General features: G+C 30.9%; 2 protein-coding genes and 1 non-coding gene across 4 annotated transcripts; all 3 read right to left on the reverse strand.

The window, feature by feature from the left end:
• Positions 1-83: 83 nt before the first annotated feature.
• TRNAA-CGC lies at positions 84-156 on the reverse strand. Its single transcript has one exon. It is a non-coding gene; the product is annotated as a tRNA-Ala (tRNA).
• A 4984-nt stretch (positions 157-5140) lies between these two features.
• On the reverse strand, positions 5141-10153 carry LOC107010039 (extra-large guanine nucleotide-binding protein 1-like). 2 transcript variants are annotated; one of them, XM_027919273.1, is made up of 10 exons: positions 9752-10153; positions 9556-9651; positions 8253-9433; positions 8020-8157; positions 7832-7936; positions 7561-7746; positions 7002-7176; positions 6286-6539; positions 6018-6181; positions 5141-5928 (listed from the first exon to the last, which is right to left on the reverse strand). In XM_027919273.1, exons 3-10 carry the CDS (start codon positions 9345-9347, stop codon positions 5334-5336), a joined length of 2712 nt encoding a protein of 903 aa, XP_027775074.1. In that variant the 5' UTR covers positions 9348-9433; positions 9556-9651; positions 9752-10153; the 3' UTR covers positions 5141-5333. The 2 variants fall into 2 exon arrangements, with proteins under 2 accessions (XP_027775074.1, XP_015064822.1); XM_015209336.2 differs by having other exon boundaries at positions 8253-9651.
• Positions 10154-15006: 4853 nt separating this feature from the next.
• Positions 15007-17080, reverse strand: LOC107013299 (protein JINGUBANG). Its single transcript, XM_015213244.2, has 2 exons — positions 15938-17080; positions 15007-15852 (listed from the first exon to the last, which is right to left on the reverse strand). Exons 1-2 carry the CDS (start codon positions 16931-16933, stop codon positions 15451-15453), a joined length of 1398 nt encoding a protein of 465 aa, XP_015068730.1. The 5' UTR covers positions 16934-17080; the 3' UTR covers positions 15007-15450.
• Positions 17081-24447: the final 7367 nt, after the last annotated feature.

Consider the following 24447-nt stretch of genomic DNA (forward strand, 5'->3'; position numbering starts at 1 on the left):
TCCAAATTAACCGACGAATCTAGAATTTCTAGAATATTATTTTTACCGTTAATAATTTACTCAATACCTAAAATAAATAATTATGGAGGTGCGGGGAATCGAACCCCGTGCCTCTCGCATGCGAAGCGAGCGCTCTACCATATGAGCTACACCCCCGTACGTTATTTTTATTTCTCTCATAATGAGATATTTATACTATTTACGCGATATTTGCCGAATGAATAAAATTTGTTCCAACAATTTTTTAATTAGTAAGTATGAAATTTGAGAATTAATATTTACTCATGTTCTATAATGTTTATGAATTAGTTTGTCTTTTTTTTATTCAGTAGTTCATTTTAAAAAGAATGTATATTTCTTTTCCCTACAACTTTTTAATTTCAACTTTTAATTTGATATATTTAATATCAAAAGATTAAAAGATAATTTTAATAAATTTTTCATAAACTTAGTTTAAAATTACAAATATGAGTTGCTTTATTTTACAATAAATAATGGAAGTTTCTTATCATCACAGCTCAGCAGACAGCAAGTATTAGGCAAATTAATAGATAAAATTTACTACTCTCTCCGTCCAGAATTGTTTGTCATGTTGCGCTTTTAGAAAGTCAATTTAATTAATTTTTAAAATTAAATTAGATCATATTAATTCGATATTTCAAACAAAAAAATAAATATTCTAAAACTATATGAAAAGTACTATAAATTGCAATTTTTTACTTATTAATATGATGAAAAATTATATCTTAAAATATTAATTAAAATTTTTATAATTTAACTCTAAAAATAAAAATTATATCAAACAATTTCAGAGAGAAAGAGTAATAAATAACAAAAATAAAAAGTTAGGCAAATAGATAATTCTTAGCAAACAAGTCTGGAAAGTCACCTCTATCAATACTCTTTGTAATGACTTGGAATGCAATAATTTCATATACATTATTGGAATGAGCTTTGGATAAGATCATTCACAATTATTTATGAATAATGCATACACGTCAAAGTCGGATTGCCACTTCTTTTTCTATATATTCTGACTCGAACTCAGAATTTTAAAATTAAAGATTAAAAAAATTTATTATCGTAATAATTTTCTTGAAGTAGAATTGAATTTTTATTCACTTCAAATATCAACAACTATGTAAGGGCAATTGATTTTAAAAATGATGAGCAACTATGAAGAGAACCATTGAAAATTGATCGTTTAGATAAATATCTTTATTTTTACAAATAATAACTCACTAATAAAATCACGAAAAATTATATGTGCTTAAACAAAATATTGTATGCATCGAAATATTTTAGATTTATTACAGCTTTAATTAGAAGCTAATATCAGATCAATAATTCATTAAGTGCTCCAATCAAACCACGTATTCATTGGCCGACACTAAAATTGACGTGTGAAAGAAAGTATAGAAATGTCTTTCACACATTGTATTTTTATTTTTGAAGATTCAAATAAATAGATTTTAATTAAATAAAAAAGGAAATGAATTAAAAAAAAAAAAAAGAATTAAAGATGACCAATCACGTGGTGGAAGGCCTTTATTAGCGACACCGCCCGTAGAAATTGAACAGTGTTTTGTCAATTATTTAGAACTTTCTACGTAGTAAAGTAATAATATTATTACAAATTAGTAGAAATAAATAATCTTTTGATTTTTTGGAATTTACTTGTGGTCCAAACTTGTCAGTTTATTTATACTTTTCTCAATTTTTTCTCACATCACTATTTTCAAATATTTCTCAAAATATTTATAATGACAAGAAATTGCAATATATAATATACTTAATTATTTATCTTCCAAATGCTTAGAAATGAAATTTTTTGGACAATGCCCAAAACTTTTGACTATGGATACTTCAAATATTGGTATTTTTTCAAAATAAATGGTAGTGTGTTTTGTCGAAGTATGTGTTATTTGTATTTATTATTTTTCTATCGTCGTAAATATTAGGTAAATTTAATTATCATCCTAATTAAAATCAATGGATGACATCATTTTATTTCAAATTTATTTTTATAAATAAATTAGATAAAAAAAAACAGATGATTCTCAATTCAAAGTTGACTAATTTATTAAAATAAAAATAAAAAAAAGGTATGAACTCAAAATTCAAAAATTATACCCATGGGAATATCCTACTAATCCGTGTAACGAGGAGATTTTTTTAAAAAAAATAAATTATTTTGCTTCTAAAACCACTCAATTCCACCAGGACAACCCCACCCCCTCGCTACCCCACCCCACCCCACCCTTATAATTTGATACTATATAAGTAACCCTTTTCACTTTTCAATTTTCATATGTGAGTTTTAAATACTTTGAAGAATTCAAAAGCAAGAAAAAAGAGAGGATTTTTTTTTTTTAAAAAAAAAGAGAATTTTGAAGAAAGAAAATGGCAGCAGTTGTTGATGCTTGTGTTTTTGAGATTACAAAAATAAGTGAAAAGGTTAAAGCGAAAAGCCTTTTCTTGTTGAAGAAGAAAAAAACAGGGGAAAAAGTTGAAGAAACTCAGAATAATTCTTCTTCTTTAGAAATGATGAGAGAGAGCAAAAATGATAACAACATAATGTGTGAAGCAACTTTGTTTTTGCTTATGGATCGTTTTGCACCTACCTAGTACTATGTTTAAATGTAAATTTTATTGTATATATATGAATTTCTTTTAAATATCATTTAGCTTCTTGTTTACTCATGATGATCTTAATGAAGGAAACAAATTAAAGGCTATATCAATCAAGTTTGCACGGAGCTAGAATTTTGAGTTTAAGCTATAACATAAATATAATATTTTGATCAAAATTATTTAATTCAATCAAATCAAACTCATGCTTCCATTATATTGAATTCGATCGAGATCTCATACCTTAAATCTATTTCTAATCTCAAACTCTGAAAAGTCGCCTCAATAGTCTATATTCTAGAAGTCTTAGCGGTTGTTTCGTGTGAGAGACAATAATAAATTATCATAAGATAAAATTTTAGTATACTGTCTGATTGACATGTTAAGAATAACTTATTCAATCATTTATATTATAGTCATGTAATAAGTTAATTCATATATATAATGAAATAAGTTATTCTAAAATAACTAATTACGAAATAATTATTTCAAAAAGACTAATTTGTAACCAAACTATTATGAGTTGGAATGCAACGATTTCAGATACATTATTTGAATGAGACTATTATTTATGGTTCATGCCAGCATATATGTGAAATGTCCAATTAAAATCGACTTTTTTATCCATCTTCTTTATTCTTGTGTTGAACTCATGTCGTGTACATTTACTTTTTCCCATGTAGCTAAAAATGAATATACTAATTGTTTTATATGTTTCTAATTATTTATTTATTTTTAAACTGATATATATATATTAAAAATAAATTAATGTAATAAGTTTATTATTTTATCTCTATTAATTATAAAGTGAATGAATTAAAATTTTTAGACTTTCAAAAATATGATACATTTTTTAAAATAGTAAATTAAGAGTATAATAAAAAAAATTCTTTTTTAATTTGTTGAATAAGTAATTAGAAACAATAAAAAAAATAAAACAAATAATTAGAAAGAGAGAGTATATGTAAACTTTTTTTCGTAAATTTCAATTATTAATTCTTTTAAGTGAATGATAAATCTCGAATAAAAACAAACTAAAACTCCACCAATCACGGTATTTATTTAGCTATCCTCCTGTAGGGGATCACTCAATTAACTCTTTAAAATTATTACATGTGTCCTATCAATAATTTAATGGATCGTTAATATTGGCATGTAAAAAGAAAAAATATATATATATATATATGTATGTATCATCGCAAAAATGTAAATTGAAGAGGCGTAGCGTTATGGAACACTATTTTGTCAATTATTCCACAACTTTCTGCGTAATAGAGTGAACAAAGTAGATTTCATTTGTGGTCCTAATCTAACAAACTAACAACCTAGTCATTTTCTTCCTCCTTTTTTTTTTTCTTTTTATTTTATTTTATCATTTTTACTATTTGTAGTTCTCTTCCCTTCTATTTTTTATTTTCACCCATTTTATGAAAATATTACTCAAATGTTTCTTTTTAATGACAAAATACTGGAATTGGTTGCTCATGTACCTTCCAGATCCATAGATTTTAGTTTAAGAAAATCGACTATTCAATCGATATCTAAAAATTTATGTAACATAAATTGTGGTGAGAACTAAATCAAATAACTTGTATTAAAGCCCTGCCTAGAAATGAGCCATGCAATTCATTTAGACTTGAAGCCAAGTTACAAATTGAGTATGAATATTCATAAAATTATTGCATATACTCTCAAACTAAGGTATAAAATTTGAGAATATTCTAGTAAAATATAATATACCAAATCCCTGTATCTGGTGGGCAGATTTTTTTTTTCTAAAACCACTCAATACCAGCAGGACCATTCCACCCTCACCTTCTGATTTCATGCTATAAAGGTAGGCCCTTTTTCACTTTCCAATTTCATATCTCAGTTTTAAATATTTTCAAGAATACAAAAGCAAGAAAGAAAGAGAAAAAGAGAGGAACTCTTTTTTTTTTCAAGAAAAAAAAAATGGCAACAGTAGTTGATGCTTGTGTTTGTGAGATTACAAAGATAAGTGAAAAGGTTAGAGCCAAAAGTCATTTTTTGTTGAAGAAGAAAAAAACAGGGGAAAATGTTGAAGAAACCAAAAAAAGGCAGAAATTTTCTTCTTCTTCTTCAGAAATGGCAGAGAGCAAAAATGATAACACAATGTGTGAAGCAACTATGTTTTTGCTAATGGATCGATTTGCACCTTGTTGATACCATCAAGTACCCAAACTGTAGTATTTATAGTTTTTCTTACATTGTTCTATACTAGTTGTATGTATAAATGTTCTTGTATATGTATATGTAAGAATTTCTTTTCTTATATATATATTAAATTTTTTTGTCTACGACTCGATCATGACTATAACAATGAGGGGTTGTTTGATTGAGAACGAGTTATATATAATCCCAAGATAAGTTACTTTACGATGTATGTATATGGGATATAAATGGTGGGATAAATAACTTGAGGACTTGCCTAATACCTACAACCATATCGCTCAGATTTATTATACATTATACCTTTGAGTCCTCAAAGTCGAAACAAGAGCCTATTAGTAAAAGCTAAAGAGAATGTATTACAAGATTGTATCTGCAAAATGCAGAAGAGAGCCTAATCTTTGTTGCAGAAGAAAAAAAAAATTAAACATTTTAGTAAAGTGACTTCCTGCTATGTTGTAGACTATGTACAGCCAAAAGGAAAAGTAGACTCAACAAAAGAATGATAGTAACTATGTAGTTGTGCTAGCCTCCAGTGTTGTGCTAGCCTCAGGGCTTTCTGTTGTCCAATCGCGCATAACTTTACGCCTTTCTTCATCCCATTTAAGAATTTCCCTGGTGTATTTAAGAGCTCCATCAACACTTTCAGCCTCTAAAGCAGTTAGCTGTGAAACAAACAGTTTTCGCTCTGTGATGGAATTATATAGGCGTTTAAACTTCACAGCTATGTAATGATAAGCACGTTGAGCCAACGAGGGGTTGTTGTTGTTGGTTTTGCTGTTGGGATGACGACTGATCACTGGATTGAAGTCCTGAAACCATTCACATTCAGAAAGGGGAAATTCTTCAATTATTTCCTCTAGTATGTCAAACTTGTTCAATAGTAAGAGGCAGTGTTTTTGGGCAAAAGCTGGATGACTGACGATGTTCTCAAAGAGCCTCTTGCTTTCCATCATCTTGTTTGTGCAAAATCCATTGTAATCCTCTAGATATTCGCTGTACTCCGTCAAGGAAACACAAAAGATGACAAGGTCAACATCTTCAAACATCTCCAACCACTTGCAGTTTTTCCCTATGCAGCTCGCGTGTACTCTTATTAGTTGGTACCTACATTAGAAAAAGGATGAGTTGATGGAAGAGAGCTCGCAAGTGCTCTTATGAAACTTGCAACTTGGAGAGGGAGAGAGAGAGCTGACTTCATTGAGGACGAATGTTGATCAACTGTCTCCATGTAACTATCCTGAGTTGGATTAGGGAACGAAAATTCCATGGACGCTACACCATTGGATGAAGTAATTCCTTCAGCATATAACTTATCCATATCAGAAGGGTTGTAATCTACCTTAGAAATTTCAACAGCCTACAAAAGAAAACAATCATGTAAGTTGTAGATGGAAACAAAGAACAGAAAAGTGATGTCCTATCAATACCTAACTGAGAATGAGGCATAAGACAGTAACTTACATGGTCTAAGAAATAATTGGCCACTCTAGGAAGCATTTCTAGCTCATTTCTCCGCTGATACGTGGCCTGAAATGCTTTATGCTTCCATAACTCCTCAACTACGGCTGAGTACTCTCGAGTGGCAGCAGGAAAAATGACCTCCAAATTTCCTAACATCATAGCTTGAAGAAGCCAATCTGAAAAGTTTTTCAGTCTAGGGCTGATGGAATAGACATTCTCTTCTTCAATCTCTTCTTCAATCAGGTCTGGAAGAGCTGTTAGTAAAGATGATACTCAGATACTAATGCTTGATAGGATCAAATGATTTCACAGATACAAGTGATCTGAAACAAAAAATTTACAGTATACTTCATGATAAAACTTAAAACTCTTTGTACTCTTTGTGATAAAAATACATTACTTGTGAAAATCATGTTTATGATTTGTATCTCAGAAGCGAAAGAACTCAGAATAGTAAATAACATAACTATAACAGCACTAGATCCACATATCAACAGTCTTTAAATTGTTGACATCTACATCTTTAGGATTCTATATATCAGTCTTTATACTGCTCAATTGCTCAAAGTTAATATTTAAGGCAATGCAGACTTAAGCGGACAAAAGGAGGGTTCTGAGGAACACGTGAAGTTGCATTTCTAAAGAGGTAGAGACAAAAGGTAACAGAAAGCTCAGTTCATAGTACGGAGGTCAGGAAGAACTATAAAATTCTATACCTGAAGGGCCAGGTTCATCAAGCCGTTTTTTCCTCATTTCAACACGGTACTCCTCTTCAAATCTTTCACGTCCTTCGAGGAGTATAGCAATATATCTATACAAATTTCTTTGAATCGTGTATGTAATGTTCTGATGCTCTTCTTCTGAGAAAGGAACGTGATATGCAATTTTGGCCTGAAGTAGAAATAAATGTCTGTCTTAGCAACATATGTTATCAAGAATCACTCATCCTCTATACATTTTAGGTGATATAAATGCACTTAATCAGAATACATACATCTTGATTCAGAATATTATTAATTAATTATGTGATCAAATCGATTATTTGGATTCTTATTAGCATAAGCCAGGATGGTAACAACCCAACAGTTGCAGTTTTGACTTCATTAGTAACCACATCATGCATTCTATTTACGATCTAGCATAAGTAACCAGCTTATACATGCGATTCTGATGAATAAACCACACAGATTTAGTTAAGCTGGCTATCAACTGAAAACCCAAAGAAACATAGAGAAATGTCTTCCTTTTAAGTGAAATGTTCCACCCATACTGTACCTGTTTGAACAGAGTACTTGTTCCCGATTGATCACAACCAGCAAGAAGTAGTTTATTTAGTTTTTTGCTAACTGTGCTGCAAGGGTCACCTGCATCCAATCCACTTCCAACTTCTTCACCAGAAGAATTTGTAGACACAGGAGGAATAGGCAATCTCAAAGCATGGCAAAGCAGCTTGTGTGTAGTCTGTAAAAAGATCACGATTATCAGAGAATGTGAGAAAAAGTAGGTAAACTGGTCAAAAGAAATGAATGGATGAACAGAAACCAACCTTGTCCCATATTTTCCCAACTACATTGTTCATGCCCTCTTCCTGGCAGGATCCGTCAGCACTGAGCCAAAAACAAACGTTTCCTTCACAGTTTATTCCTGCCAGCTGAAATGATTTGACAACATGCTAAGAACTCCAACCGCAAGCATTCATAATTTCAGAAGGCTTAAGTAGTTCAGAAGTCAAACCTTCAACATATACAGCTCTAATTGTGTAATTTCTCGATTGTTTATCACAATATTTGTGTTTCCCTTGCTAGCATCTTTCTTAATTATATCACCAACAGCTAGTTGGGGAGAAATTATCTGGCAGGGCTTATGTCCCTCCTGTTTTATTAAGCCAAACCAAAAAAAAATATCAGGCAAACAACAATATTAATTTCAATGCCAAACAATGAAAGTAGGATCTAATTAACACTTACCTTTCCCCATAATCCAGACACCTTGTCATACCAGTACTTCCCTGGTCTCAACTTCTTTGGTGGATATGCACAGCTTTGCAAGTCGAACAACTCTCTAAGGGAAAGACGTTTACCATTCACGCTCACGAGATGGGGTGGAAGCTGATTAGCTTGACATAACTTCTCCAATTCCATAATCTCATCAATTTGCCATTTACTTAACAGCCTCTTAAGCATTGCAGAACACTTGCCTAAAGAATTTCGCTTTGATTCATTAATACGGTAACCAATGCAAGTAATACACTTTCTTCCTTCCGGCATTGCCCCCATTGCTCTCAACACACAATCGATACAATACTTTGCACCACAAGCTACGCATACTTCCCTCTCATTGAATCGTTTCCCTTTATGACATCGGAAACACTTCTTGGAATCACTGCTTACAATTGGTTTTTCGGGAAACATTCCTGGCTCCTCTTCATCACTGTCGGTAGAAACATCACTTGATTGAGTTTCACAGAAAGTTACAACATTTCTGCAACCTTGGTTGCCAACAATTTCATCAGCATAATCCTCCGCTTCTTCACAAGACAATACTTCTAAGGCAACATCTGGAGAGCTCAAAATTGATTCCTCAGATTCTAAGGCAACAGAATTCGGATGACTCACAAATCTTACTTCTTCCTTGCATTCATCTACCAAGTCCTCAACATCCGAACTTCCTGACAGTTCTCGGGAGTTATCATGACTGTCAGAAAATCCTAAGGTACCAGAACTTTCAATTCCATCTAATCCTCTATAGGCATGATCATTCTCAACATATTCTGATTCTAAATCAGTCTCCTTTGACTTCTGATTCTTGATTAATTTGGAATCACTCTTGACAATTGGTTCAATAACTGGTAGTGACAAATTTCTACTCAACATAGCTGCAGTAGCAACTACTGAGGCAGTTGGAATCCGGTGTACATCAACCGGAACCACCTGAGGAATGTCATAACTAACAGGAGGACCAGAATACTCCTCAGCAAAGGAGTATTCTACATCAAACTCCTCATGATTATCCTCCTTTTTTGAGGAAGAAACAGGGAAAAGACTTTTCAAGATTGCAGCCATACTTGTTAACTAAGTCCTAATCTCAAAACCCCATTAACCACAATTTGATTAAAAGATAGAAACTTACTTTACTCCTAGGCTTCTACCTAAACAGGGAAAAGACTTTTCAAGATTGCAGCCATACTTGTTAACTAAGTCCTAATCTCAAAACCCCTTTAACCACGATTTGATTAAAAGATAGAAACTTACTTTACTCCTAGGATTCTACCTAAAAAAGGGTAATCAACTGATGATTTACACCCCAGAAAAAAAACCTGTTTCTTGATATAACCAGAATCCAAAATGTAAACCCCTTTGCTCCTTCCTGTTTTGGGGAAAAGGGATAAATAAAAGCTTAGAAATAGAAACTGAAAAATACAGTGATTACAATATAAGGAGTATTTGGCCTTGAACTTGAACCTTACCAGTAAAAATCTCCAAGAATCCAAAAAGGGTTCTTGAAAGTTGTGTCAACTGATGATTACAAGCCTAAAAAACCTGATTCTTGATAATACCCAAACGCCAAAATTTGAACTTTTTTTTGATTCTTTACAGTTTTGGGCGGTAGAGAACAAAGACTGGAGAATATAATGTGTTCTTCTGGTCTTCAAACTTCAGTCATAACTCTTACCAGTAGAACTTCAAGACTGGAGACCACAAAAGAAGTCTTCCAATTCTTTCTGCGTAGACCATTTCAACTTCTCAATTCATCAAAGTTATACTCTTTTTTTATTATTATTGATCAACGCGTTTAGTAAACATTTCCAAGAAATAATGTATAAAAAATGATCAACTATTACTGAGGCTGATGGTTGCCTCATTTTTGAACTTTGAATTGGTCCAAAACATTGAATTTTTTTTATTTTTATTTTTTGACAATGAGGGTAGGAATTTGAGGGGTATTTCTGACAATTGACTTCAAATTTTGGCGCTGTTGCTGTTTGCATAGTATCAGCAAATCAGTTGCATGTGAACAAGAATTGGAAAATTGGGATCTCAGTTATCCTAGATTAGGTGAAGTCCATCTTTATTAATATTTTTACTAATCAAAGTTTAAAATAATTAATCTCAATGACAAGTGGGTTTTATTAATGGAAAAAGGACAAATATACCTCCGAACAATCGTAAATGGTATACAAATACCTTCCGTCATATTTTTGACACATTGGTGCCCCAGTCGTCAAAAAACTAAAGCATATAGGAACACTAAATAGAAACACGTGGTGCAATCTTATTCGTTGATAAAAGTCGGATCAATGAATAAGATTGTGACACATGTATGTCCGTTAGTATAAAGGGTATAGTTTTTGGATGGCAGGGGCAAAATATCCAAAAAATATGACAAAGAATATTTGCATATCATTTACGATAGTTCGAGGGTATATTTATCATTTTTTTCTTTTACTAGTAAAGTTGTTCAGTTTATTGTTGTTTGAATGTTGATCAAACAGCAATCACGTTGTTGACCCGGCGATTAATTAGGAACCACAAGTCTCGAGTCTTTTTCTTTATTTTTCTTGAGTTAATTCTAAGTTCCTTCAAGGTCAAATAACAACATGATACTCATCTAGTATATAGTTGGGCCAGGTAATCGCATAAAAAAGAAGATAGGAAAAAGAAATATCGTAAAAGAGAAGTCTTGCTGAAAATAATGAAGAAAATAACAATAACAATAATGAATAATGTGATAAACTAAGTAGAAAGTAATAAAAAAACATGAAATAAGTTGTAGGAGTGTAATAATAACTAGTCGATGCTCAATTACCTATTCAATGTCTATCCTAATCTTCAAATACATATCATTACATTTAGGATCATGTCTTCGGTAAGTTATAGGTATGTTATGCCATGTTTAATTTTTTCTCTCCATTCTAACACACTTGCTAGGACATCCGAGTATGCTTACACATCCATTGTAGTATTTTCATTTTTATTACTTTCATCTTCTATAGATGAAAGTTCAGCTTGATTGATCAACACTCTGACCATATACATAGCTAATTCTAATTCAATCGAGTTAACAATAAAAAAAATTGAAGTAAATTCCACCAAAACCACAGCTAGTGTAAGAATAATTTTGATGTGTAGCATTTTTTTTAATACAGGATGTTTCAAAAAAAAAAAAGACATATTTTCATATTCTATTAAATAACTTAACTTAATACATTTATTTTTGATAAAATATATATAGCTACAGAAATATTTGCCTCATCTTAAATCATAAATATTTATTTTTATTTTTTTCTTAAAAAAAAAAGTAACTTGCTTCATTAAACTTCACACCAACAGGAGAAAAAAAACACATAACAATGTCCGTCAAAAACAAATTGGGTCAAGTAAACAAATTGTCGTATTTTTCGTGTCATTTTATTAGACACACTAATTAACCTTTCCTCAACCTCTCTCTCTAGCTGTAAATGACAAATACCAAATCAACAACAAAGATCCTCAAAGGTTACACTGGATTTAGAGATTAGAGGTGTTAAATGAGTGGATCGATTGATTTAGTTGAATTGTATTAATAAATAAATCAGCTAATAATTCGTTTAAAAGTTATTCGGATGAAATAAACTAAAATGCGGATCAAAATTTGATTTGGCCATTTCTTACTAAATTTTTTAGCAATTTTATTTGTTAATCTTTTTTTTTGTACCTAATAAAGCTAATATTTTTCTTCTGATTATAGATAACATATCACAAACTCTCAACGGATCCTCCGCGCGCTGGGAGTACCTCTTCCGTGCGTCTTTATCAATTTATTATTTTTTTTCAAAAAAAAAGTCTTTTTAAAAATATCTTCACAAGATTTATCATTGAGCAATTTGAGTTAGATATTCGATTGAAATGAATTGAGTTAATAAATAAACGAGTCAATAATCTGTCAGACTTGAATTATTTGAACGAATTATGATTTTATGGATTAATTTAGCCAAAATTTAATTTAGCTCGACTTGGGTCAAGTACAGCAAAATCTATTTAATTTTTTCAATTTAAGACAATTAAAACAAATTACTTAAAGACTTTAGCCGTGGATTGATCCCAACTCAATATTGATATCAATGAAGAATGCCACACAAATAAATATTGGGCCAACAAGAAACCATAGGGCTAGAAAGCCTTTAAAACGGTTAATTTAGGATCCAGACGTACTAATTAAAAAGAACAACGGGTTAACAACGTAACTTGCAAAGTCTGTTATCCTCTTATCTTTGTGCTATGTTCAAGTATATCATCTCCTACTTCTCTAGTCTAGTGTTCCTAACTATCTTATTTTCACTGCTTCAATTATAATTTTGTCATTCAAGTATCAATTTGATTACTATTTGTCTACACTTATCCGTTCAAATGATCGAGTTTGATATTAAACAAGGAAATTAGCCTAGCATAATTGAAGGCCAACCAAAAGGAATCTCAATCAAAGCCCAATACAAAAAGGACAGTAGGCCCAAGACTAAAAGGATCCTAAATAGAGGGCTTGTGAAAGACATGAAATTGAAGCCCAAGCCTAAAAGGGTCCTCATTTTCCTTTCAATATTTGTACTCCTTTTTTAACAATAACGTTATGACTCTGATAATTGGACCTTAGCTTCGTGGAAGAATATGTTACTGCTGAAATACGGAAGAATTGAGATCTTAGATCAAAACACTATGTATGGATGATATGAACTGCCTAAACAAGAATTCTTGAACAGCAAACAACATATGAAAGAATTTAAACGATATAATCAAAATTTCCAAAATTGGTGTAAACTTTAACACAAGACATGGGATAATATCTAATACTAATTAGGAAAGGGAGAGAGAATTAACAATAATTCATAAACAAGATAAATAATTTCAATTTGTATGTATTAAATAATTCTGTTGAGTACTTTGATTCTCTATGTTAGGTGTACATTGCGACTTTTCTGCCATTAAAGTTAGCTTTGGGGCCATTATGCAATGGGAATTCATCGGCCAGCCAACCAACCATACAACGAACTATTATTAGAATTGTTTTTATAATAATAATTTAATTATTTTAAAACAAATTATCTATCGAATTTAAAATTTACTAATTTAATTTCTTAATTCACACCAAATAAATTCAGTATGAACAAGGTAAAAGTTATCATTTTCTTCAAAGATCTTAATGATGCCCACCGGCCCTTTTCACCGGCTAATTAATTAAAGCTTATAGTTGACAATATCTCATTCCTCCTTTCTTTTTTTGCTTTGAACTATTCCTTGTAAAATATTTGTCACATTTTCTAAGTATTTCTTATCATGAACCAACTATTTTTTTAATGTTGATTAATATTATGTTAGGCCATATTGAACTATAAATTACTCTAAAGAACCAGAAAGTACGACTTTCAACTTATTCTTTTCAAATATTGATCCTTTATTAGCAATTCTTTTGCTTTTTGTCTGTGCCGCATCTTTAATTTACAGGCTCACCCAACTCTAGGTGGTTCTCCATCGATTAGACTTATAAATGCAGGAATTAGAAACAAACCATACCTATATATTTAAGAGTTTAACTTATACTATACATTAACGAATTAAAAAAACATGTTCGTTACAAGTAACATCATGTCTGGTTTAACACTAAGATGTTCAATGAAATATGCGCAAACGTCAGAGAATTCCTAAGAGAATGGGGACAAACAATTACTTATACTTGCTTACACAATACGAGAGATTTATATTAGATCATATCTTTTGAAAAGATTTTGAACCTAACAAAAAAAGACTTTTAACTCTACAAGAAAATAAGCGCGAGAAAAACCACGAAGCTACCACTTTTATTTTCACATCATCAAAAGCTCTTTGCTTTAAGAATTTATTTGTCTGTCATACATGTCACTAATCACACTTTTTCTTGGCTTTGCTTTACATATTAACATGTAGCGGCAAAACCTTAAAAGTAGAATCATCTCTAATTTAGCAAAATACTTTAACATTCTATCCTGCAAAATTCTTACGAATTCGAAATAATCTACCAAATATTGAACACATAGATAATAAAAAAAATTATATGCAAGAAGTAAAAATTTATTCATTAATAAAAAACGTTCCATTGGATGATTGAGAACTTTCAAACACATGGTTACTTAGGGCCCGTTTGGCCATAAATTTTCCAAATAATATTTGGGAAAAATTTGGCAAATAATGTTTGTCCATACAATTTGCCATTATTTGGCAAATATTTTTGGCAAATATCCCAAATTTCCAAATACTAGTTTTTTCTAGTATTTGGGCCAAATCTCATTATTTGAGATATTTTAAAAATTAAAATTTTACCCCAATCTTTTATCTTTTACAAAAACACCCTCTCTAGTAGTTGCTTGCGTTGTATTACATAATTTTTTACGTGAACACCAAAATAGTGATGAAAAATTTAGTGAATATTAAATAATGATAAGATTGTTGATGAAAATTATTAAAAATTGGCTCTAGGTAACAAAGTCATGTATTTTGTCTACTTCACGATGTATAGAATAATTCTTGTTGCACTCACTCCAAATTACCACATTGCTTTAGTGTCTTGGACACTATTTGTTATTGTTGTAACGAACATTCAATTGACTTGTAATACAAACTTTTAGTTAGTTTTGATAGTTTTTAAAACTTGTGTGTATAATCATATTTTTCTAAAAAGGTGAAATATATTTCCCAAATTTTATGGCCAAACACATGGTGAAATTTCACTCAAATTTTCACTCAAATAATATTTGCCAAGAATATTTGGAAATCTATGGCCAAACGCTAGCTTAGAATTTACAACTTATACAAGACAATCATCAACCAAACTTACAACCAAAATGTGGGGAACGAGAAAAACAAAACGTTAATAAATGTATTTAGAATAATGTTAGTTCCTCTCTGCTTCAATATTAACGTTCCTTAGTAATGAAGATTTATGCTCATTGGTCCCCCACCTACAGTTTTTTTAACGGCACAAAAAAAACAGTTTTTTCTTCGTGTGAAACGGAAAACTGTTTTTATTATAACTCAACCCTACACGGCAATTCACAGCCGCATCTCAACTTCCTACTCGGCAGCTCGTTCCCACCACTTCCTCCGCGGGCTAATTAAATTTTTAATTCTGAATTTGCTTTTCAAATTGCATCATTTTTTTTTATATTTCCTCGAAACCACTAAAGCAGTTCTCCGATAGTCTCCAAACCTTCACGGAATTGTCCAAACTCCCGCTATACACTCTCCAATATTTGTCACTTCTCTTCTCCACCGGAGCTTCATCTTCGCTGTCATTGTCGCTGCCATTTGAATCTTCTTCAACGGTCAAACACTTAACGGGGCCGTTGTGTCCTGTTAACACCGTTAAGCAACTGTGGATACCACCTTCTTCCCTTCTCCACACGCATATAGATTTATCAGCTGATCCACTCAATACCAAATTACCAGCAACCGCCACGCACAGCACAGCTAATTTATGACCTCTCAGCGCACCTCCGTACTCCAAAAAATGCTTTTGCCTCTCCCAGAAATTCACTAGTCCATCGGAGGATCCAGCATACACCTGTTGACACATAAAATAATTAGACGTGTGTTCTGTATAATAACATAAACTTTTTAAAATGAAATAAATAAAAGTGTGCTCTTACCGTTGCTGCTGCAGCGTTTACGGCCAGTGATGTCACAGCATTGTCCTGTTTTAACAGTGTTTCCACAAGAACATGCTTTGCGTTATTCCCAACTAATTCCCTTCTCCAAGCTTTAACTGTTCCATCAGCTGATCCAGTGAAAACCAACCCGTCGAATCCAACGACGACTGAATTAATTGCATCTTGATGAGCATTAATTGATTCAATACATTTCGAATCTGATAATCTCCAAACTTTTAGTGTTTTATCCCAAGATCCAGAATAAAGCAATCCTCTCTCTTTATCCAAACTCATACAGGAAACCGCATCAAAATGTTTAATCCAAGGAACATTCCGATTTCGTCTTACTTCAACATATGCTTTAGGATTAATTGAACTCTTTAAATAATCTCTAACGGTAGGTAAACTACCAACACGTTTATATGCTTTTCTTTTTTTCCCTAAAAATTTCCATACACGAATTTTACCATCTTGATGACCGGTGAATATTTTATCTCCGTAAACAACAATGGCTTTTACTAATCCGCTTTGACATTTGAACCCAGAATATTCCTTCAAGTTCTTCCATACTCGAATGTTTTTGCTGTCTGATCCGGTATACAGCAAATCTCCAGATGCGGCTAATGAATATATATGACCTTCTTCTCTAACAAGAGATCCGATTAGACCATTTTTGCAGTCGCTGGATTCTGATTCTTCCGCGGAATCGAGTAATGGTTGGTGAATCCATGGAGATTTTACATAAGGCGAAGCTGATTGGTTCCATGGAGACATGAAGTAATTTGGGGAATTGTTAGCAGTAGTGTTTGTGCCGTTAAACGACGACGTTCTAGGTGGACTGGGTGCAGAAGAAGCATTGCTGCTGCGAGCGGAATTGTTACTGCTTTCTTCGTGGTCACTGATTGGATCGGAGTACAAAAGGGTACCGAATTTTGTTCTTCGAAAGCTTTCTTTCTGTAGCAACATCGCTCCCATGCTATTATTTTTTCTCGTCATTTTTTTTTTTAACAAAGATGAATTGAATGATAGTATGCACAAATTATGATTGTTGATTTTTTGGAGTGAATTTGGTTTATAATAAATGTAGAGGTTTGTGAATTGAGTAATGGAAGAATGAGAAGAAGATTGTATATGGAAATAATGGAAGGGGAAGGTGAGAGATATATAAGCAATGAGAGATGGGGGGTTGGTTGTGGGGTAGGGGTTAGTAGGGGGGAATGGTAGACAGACGCGTGGGAGTATGATACGTGAGGTTTAAGAAGAAGGAAAAAAAAATAAGCGGAGTCAAGATTTTCACTAAAAAATTTAAACACGTAAAATTTAAACAAGCGAAGAAGCATAGAGGATTCAAAATATAATGCGTATACGTAAATTTAGTTTTTATATATAATATAATTTAGATGAATTTTTCGCTGACATAATATAAACATGATTCTTAACTAGACGTCAGCTGACAATTATAACTTTCAATTTTGGGAGTTACAAGTATCTACTTAAACTTGGGTATAACTGAACAAATGAACACATTTTTCCTACACCCTACATGATAATTTTGTGACCTACATGATATTCTACGTATATTATGTCATTTAGAACGTGTGTATACGTGTAAAACTTATTTCATTTACACCTAAGTTGCATACATGATATATGAAATATTTATATCATTTATCACTTAAAAGGAAATTGTAAAGGAGTCTAATCGTATACTAAATTATGATTTTGAATTAAAAAGTTTAATTTTATTGAAATAATAAAAAAAATTATGCATAAACTTTATATTTTCTCCGTCTGAAATCGTTTGTCATCTTGCATTTTTTTAAAGTCAATTTGACTAATTTTTAAAGTTAAATAAGATCACATTAATTCGATATTTTAAACAAAAAATTAGATATTCTAAAACTATATGAAAAGTACTATAAATTGCAATTTTTTTCATACTAATATGATGAAAAATACATCTTAAAATGTCAGTTAAAATTTTTATAGTTTGACTCTAAAAATAGAAATTAGGACAAGCAATATCGAATGAAGGGAGTATTAGGAAAAATGAATTACGATCAGGTGCTTCTTTGCCTCTTTAATTGTTTAGTGTTTCCACGAGATGTTTTGTGCTTGTTAAGGAAACGTTGAATTCTAGAAAAGGCAAACGTGGAAAGATAGGGTTCAAATGTTGAATTTTAAAAGTAGAAATGACTAAGTTATTTTCGACATGTTTTTTCCTTCTTAGGAAATGGGATTACAGGTAATTGACTTTAAAATTTGAAATAGTGGGCTAATTACTGTTTATGTATTTTATTTACTTAAATTCTCATAGTCAGCTGTCGTTAATTGTCGTTTAATTACGCCTAATTATCTACCACTGCGATTTTCCAAAAAAAGGAAGTGCTATAATTTTTTCCCTTAATTTTATGAACTTTAGTTACTCTTTTCGTCCTGTATTGTTTGTCCTAATTTTTATTTTTAGAGTCAAATTATAAAAATTTTGACTAACATTTTGAGATTTTTTTTCCAGCATATTATTATGAAAAAAATTGTAATTTATATTACGTTTTATATAATTTTAGACTATCTAATTTTTTGTTTAAAATATCAAATTAATGTAATTTAATTCAACTTTTAAAATTAGTCAAATTGATCTTCAGAGTTAGTTCAATAAGAAAGCGTCAAATATTGATTTGATAACATGGATAGCTTGGTGAATAATTTTGACCTTTATAACATTTGTATGGAAATAGAATCTAGTCAAATATTACACATGAAAATTGTGTACGTATATTTTGTACTGATTACTGAAATAATGTTACTGTATTGCCCATTTGCCTCTTCACCTAACATTGATATACATCGCGTTTAAAATATACTCCAATTGCACGGCAAGGCTGCCAAAAAGTTTAAACGTATTTCCTCTATTTCTATTTCATTTTTTACTAGACCTACGTATTAAGAAAACAACAATTAAAATAATAAATTTATTATTTTATTTTATTAATTATAAAATTAATTTATTTATTAAAGAGATTTTATTTTTTTAAAAAAATATTATAAGTTGACGGTTAAATCGGTAAAATTTTATTTATTATTATTTGAGAGTTGAAGAAACACGTGACGGCGTTCGACTCCGGAAACGGTTAACTGGTGGGCCAGATGTAACAGGGCAGCTGAACGAACGAAACGAATTGATGGGCCGTGTGTGAGCCGAATGATATAAATCAAGCCGCCACGTAAACTGCATTTATCTCTAATGTCAACTTGCCACGTACTGTAAAAAAGCCCATGGGCTGAGCTGATGTCAGACTGATGCCCATTACGGCTTCTATAACTTGCCAGCTGTCATTAAATTACGCCGAAGCACAAAAAATATGCATTTTGCATACAAATATCCAAGGGAAGAGGGGCTTCAAATCATAACTGACACCTGTAGGAGGAAGGGTTACGTCGTTTGAATTTCGGAAGTTAAATAATTTTTAAGATATATTTTTTTTATTATAAAATTATTTTATTATTTAAAAATATTTTACATTAAGTCATTGTAATTTGTATCTTAGTCCGAAATAACAAGCGTAGCCAATCTTAATTTCTTAGGTTACGTTATTAACGCCAACTTTTTGTGAATATTAATTTATCAGTACACTTGTGTTTTAGGTGACATGCATTTAAAAGATGTTTTGTAATATTAGCGTATACAACTTCTATTCGATGAATAAAACAAATTTAGAAGAATATAACATGCGTCGTTAATCACGTTCTTAATAAAAATGTGAAACAAAATGTTGTGATTTTTAAACAAGAAAGAGTTTGCTTTCTTTTTCATGAGGTTTAGTTATTTAAAGTTCAAAGCTTGGTTGAAAATTAGGTTTGTGTTTGTCCATTTCAAGTAGTTGCCTATCTAATATACGTGGGAGCATATGAAATAAGCCCTTATCTATGAGTTTCCTCCTCTATTATTTAGGACTCTTTTCAATATCTTCCTTATATGTCTCGAGTTTAAACTAAAGATATAATATTATTTTTATAAGAAAGTATTTTTATATTATTATAATATTTTTCGACATCAATCTAAATTTAATTAAATTCTAACATAAACAGACATTGAATACTCTAAAAAATAATTCTACAATATCTCAGTTTAGCATTACTCAATATTAACACTTTTTTTTGCACATACATTATTTTATATTGCAAGGGAAATAACGATGAGCTAAGCAGTATCTCACTAGTCATTACTTTATATTAATTATTAAGGTTATTATCACATCCTGGACAAGCTATTGACTTTGAGATCTTGAAAAAAAATAATTTATTTGATACACGTCTTGTCTTAAGCTTCCAAATGTCAGGTATTATGCTTTTTTAATTTTTTTTTATTGTTATTATATTAGCTTAGTGATCTTATTATGGGAAAAAAAATCATGACTTGCTTGTCAGCAGACTCAGCACCATAGATAACCTAATTTTTTGGTAAATTTGTCATCTTATTGGGAAACAATACTATTTTAATTTAAATCATTTTTCCTCTTTGACTCTTGATTATATACGTGGCCTAAATTAGAAAGTAAAATCACTAAACCATACTAAGTGAGTGACAAGTTTAAGAAAAAAAAATTATTACAGTGACTTGATCACGTATTAGAGATTCATGAGCAATTAACAATTAGCACAAAGCAATTTAAGGGGTTACAAACAAACCAAATTAAAGTGCTTTGGAAATAATTAAGGATGACATAAACAAGAAAATGATATTCGAATATATATAGAGAGAGAATAAAAATCATCAAGACATATAGTTTGTTGGGTATTTAGCAGCACGAAACTTTTTAAGGGACATCTTCTTGTTAAATTGAAAGAAAACACTTTTTTATGTACATAATTATTTTAATCGATAACTTGAACTAAATTTTTTTATTTGTAAAATTGTATTAATGATATTCTTAAATTTGACACATACACCCCCATTGTCCATATCATAATAATTTAAATATTTAATCACTTACATTTTAAAAGCTAGCTAGATGATTACACAGATCTTGTATTAAGCACAATTGTGTGCTAAATAAAGTTGTATTTTCTATGAAATTAATTACTGATCCAAAAATATTCTAGGATAAAATGATTGGTTTGAAACTCTTTACGTGGCATTCTAAAAATACAGTAATTATTTTTTAAGTATTAGTGACTGACAGATTTCACTAAAATAATTCACAGAACTTGGGTTCCAATTTCCCCAAAAAAATCTTGTTTAATCTACTACCCATAATGAGTTAGTATAAATAAAGAAGAATCGACAACAAATTAAACGACAAAGAATATATGAACATCTTTATATAAAACGACAATTATATTATTGTTTCTTTTTCACTGAAAAGACGTTGAAATTGCCAACTCTTCATTTGTAGAAAATGATATCCTATACTTTTTATAACTACAAAGTACAAAGTCCCAATAATAATGGTCATAGGAATAGTAAATCTACACCACAAATTAAAATTAAGTCATGATATTTGGTTTCTTCCTCTTTCTAAGGGCTCCATGTTTGTCTAGTGATAGAATATGTTCCTAAATTATAGTCGTTCATTATGATTTAAAATATCATTGATCGATCCCACAATAAAGAAAAAAGTACAAGAGTATTTACGCCACAAAATATAGTTTTATTCTGAATTTATAAATTTATATTCAAATTAAAAAAATGTAGAAGTTTTGAACTTAGATACATCATATTTGTCTCTATTGTTGGATTATCCAATTGACCATGTACATAATGCACGCACTAGCCAAAAGTTTTCATTAATTAAGTTCAAATCTATATCTATAATCATAGCCAATTAAATTGAAGGGATATTTAAATTTTGAATTGTTGGTATGTATATTCAAGTCCCAAGACCTGACTTTTCTTTTAAGTTTATTTATAAATATAAACAACTTACCTAAAAAGTTAAACAGTTTAGAGATCGATTTTTGATAATGATATATTATAATACATATATATTTGTATATTTTAACGAATTATATATATATATTTATTTAATTTTGTAATATAATACAAACTTTACCTAAAAGTTAGTGAATTTATCCAAATTCATAATATTGAATTTGTACTAACTTTGTTCTGTCTTGTCGTTGGGTATATCAATCTCCCTTTTTCTTTTCTATCTATGATGAAAGTGCAAAAAGTGTAGTAGTACTAACATTTACAATAATTTTTTGTTATTTCTTTGTTTTCTTATTCTCTTTATTCCTTGTGACCATGAATCGTACATATATAAAGCTCCAAAAAGATAAAATATCATTATGATTTATGGAAGTTCCATTAAGCCAATCAAATTGTTAATACATGAACAATATATAGTGTTTTTCACAAAATAAGAATGACATAAGCAAAATCTCATGACTAGTTTTGTAATTTAAAATTAATTATTTTTAAAAGTATTATTAGATTATAGCTAGGGACAAGCTATTGACTTTAAGATCCTGCAGGTTTGGGCCACGTATCAATGCTTATCACTAATATACTTTAACTTAATTCAAATTTGATACCTAACCTTGAATTTGAAATAACATATAGTATAAACTTAAACAAATATAAAATGACTATTTAAATTTATCCTAAGCTACCTTCCAACTGTCTCAAAATATTATGATTTTTAAATTTTATCTGGAGATCTTAGTTTAAATAGTTAATTAGCTTACTCTATCTTTTTATTTTATTTATTTTGTCGACTTGTCGGGAAACTATGTAACTCCCATTTTTATATCTTTCATATTTGCTCATTACGTGGCCTAAATCAAAATGTAATTAGAATCAGCTAATTTCTATTGTTAATCATACTTAATAATGGATTAGTGATAGAACATCAATTAACAATAATAATGTATGGTATCATCAAAATCTTTTCTATTAATAATAATAACAGCTAGTCTAATTTTGAAACCTAACTAATATCAATAGTATTGCCAAATCTTCTTACTTAGTAATAATATGTGTGATCACATATAGATGCTACCATGTTAAATTATACACTAATAATCTCTAGCGTATATTGTAGACTTGTTCTTCAGCTAATGAATTAATTAGTGGCTGCTAATTTGAACGATTCAACATAATTAAACAACAGCACATATATATTCGACTCTAATTGCTAATTAAAGTCTATTTGACAATCGAGCTAAAGCTAAAATTAAATTTCATGATCTGAATCTAGATATGTCTTAATATTTTTTTTTTATTATTCAATATCGTCATACCAGATAAGATTTGACAAATGACATTGAAGAAACCTTACCCCAGACCACGAACCAGGTTCGTGTAAGTTGCTTTTAAGTAAAGACAGAATAGAGACACAAACACTTATTGAATTAAAAACCTTCCTCACTCAAGGAAGGAAAAACCACGTTTTATTAATTCAAATATAAGATTTTGTGATTACAACTCAATAATCAAAAAGTCTTATCTCTACTACTCACTCGATTTACTCCAATCGATCTCTCCAAAAGGCCAAACCCACCTTTTGTTACAACTCTCACTAACACTCAACCCTACAAAGAGCCAAACCCACCCTTTGTACAATAAACTGTGAATTACAATTAAGAATAACAACAAGACAAATAGTTTTACCCGATAAAACTTTCTCACTCAAGAATGTTTTGAACGTAGCAATGCTATCAGCCTTGAAGACTTCAATTTGATGAATAATTCCCCCTTGTTCTCTGCGTGAAGTCGTGTAGTTCTTCTCTGCCTCGTGTGCTTCTTATAGAGTTTGCCTTGTACAATCCCTACTAATAAGGTAAGAAAGTTATGTTTAAACAAGGATTCCTTTTTAAATTAGAATCCTTATTATACACCACTTTCTTCCTTAATAATATATTTAAGGTTTTCCTTATTTGTGTTGACTTGTACCTTTAATATATTACTTTGACTTTGACAAAAAAACTCTATTTTACTTGATCTCGGACTTCTTTTGCTGCGTACATTTTCTTTGCGCTTTTGTCTATCATCAAAACGAATTAATGATTCTATCACGTTCTATCATATTCCCCCTTTTTGATGAAGACAAACATGTAACGTGTGATGCATGCGCAAATAACTCTTCCCCCTTTTGACGAATCAAAAAGACATAAGCAACGGCTAACCAACACTAATCAATATCCATAGCAACAAAATATGCCCAGCCAGGTGAGCAATGTAAATTGTTCTGGCAAAACAAGGAACAACAATACAGAATGAAACCAGCTAAGAGAACCAAGTCCAAACAACATGCTTTGTCACTGTGGAGGCTGACCAGGTTTAGTTGAAGCTGAAGCCAGCATATCCAAAACTCTGTCAACTCTGGCATTGTTAGCAAGTTGCTGCTGCACCAACTGATCCTTCAACTTGTGTATTTCAGCATTTGAGGAATCGAGCTCAGCACGTAACTTCTGATTGTCTGATTCAAGAGAGGCATTCTTTTCTTCAGCTACTTTAAGCTCCCTAAGTAACTGAGCGACAGGACCAGATGGACGTGGAGACGCAG

This window comes from Solanum pennellii, chromosome 1 (genome assembly GCF_001406875.1).
Source record: "Solanum pennellii chromosome 1, SPENNV200".
NCBI lineage: Eukaryota > Viridiplantae > Streptophyta > Magnoliopsida > Solanales > Solanaceae > Solanum > Solanum pennellii.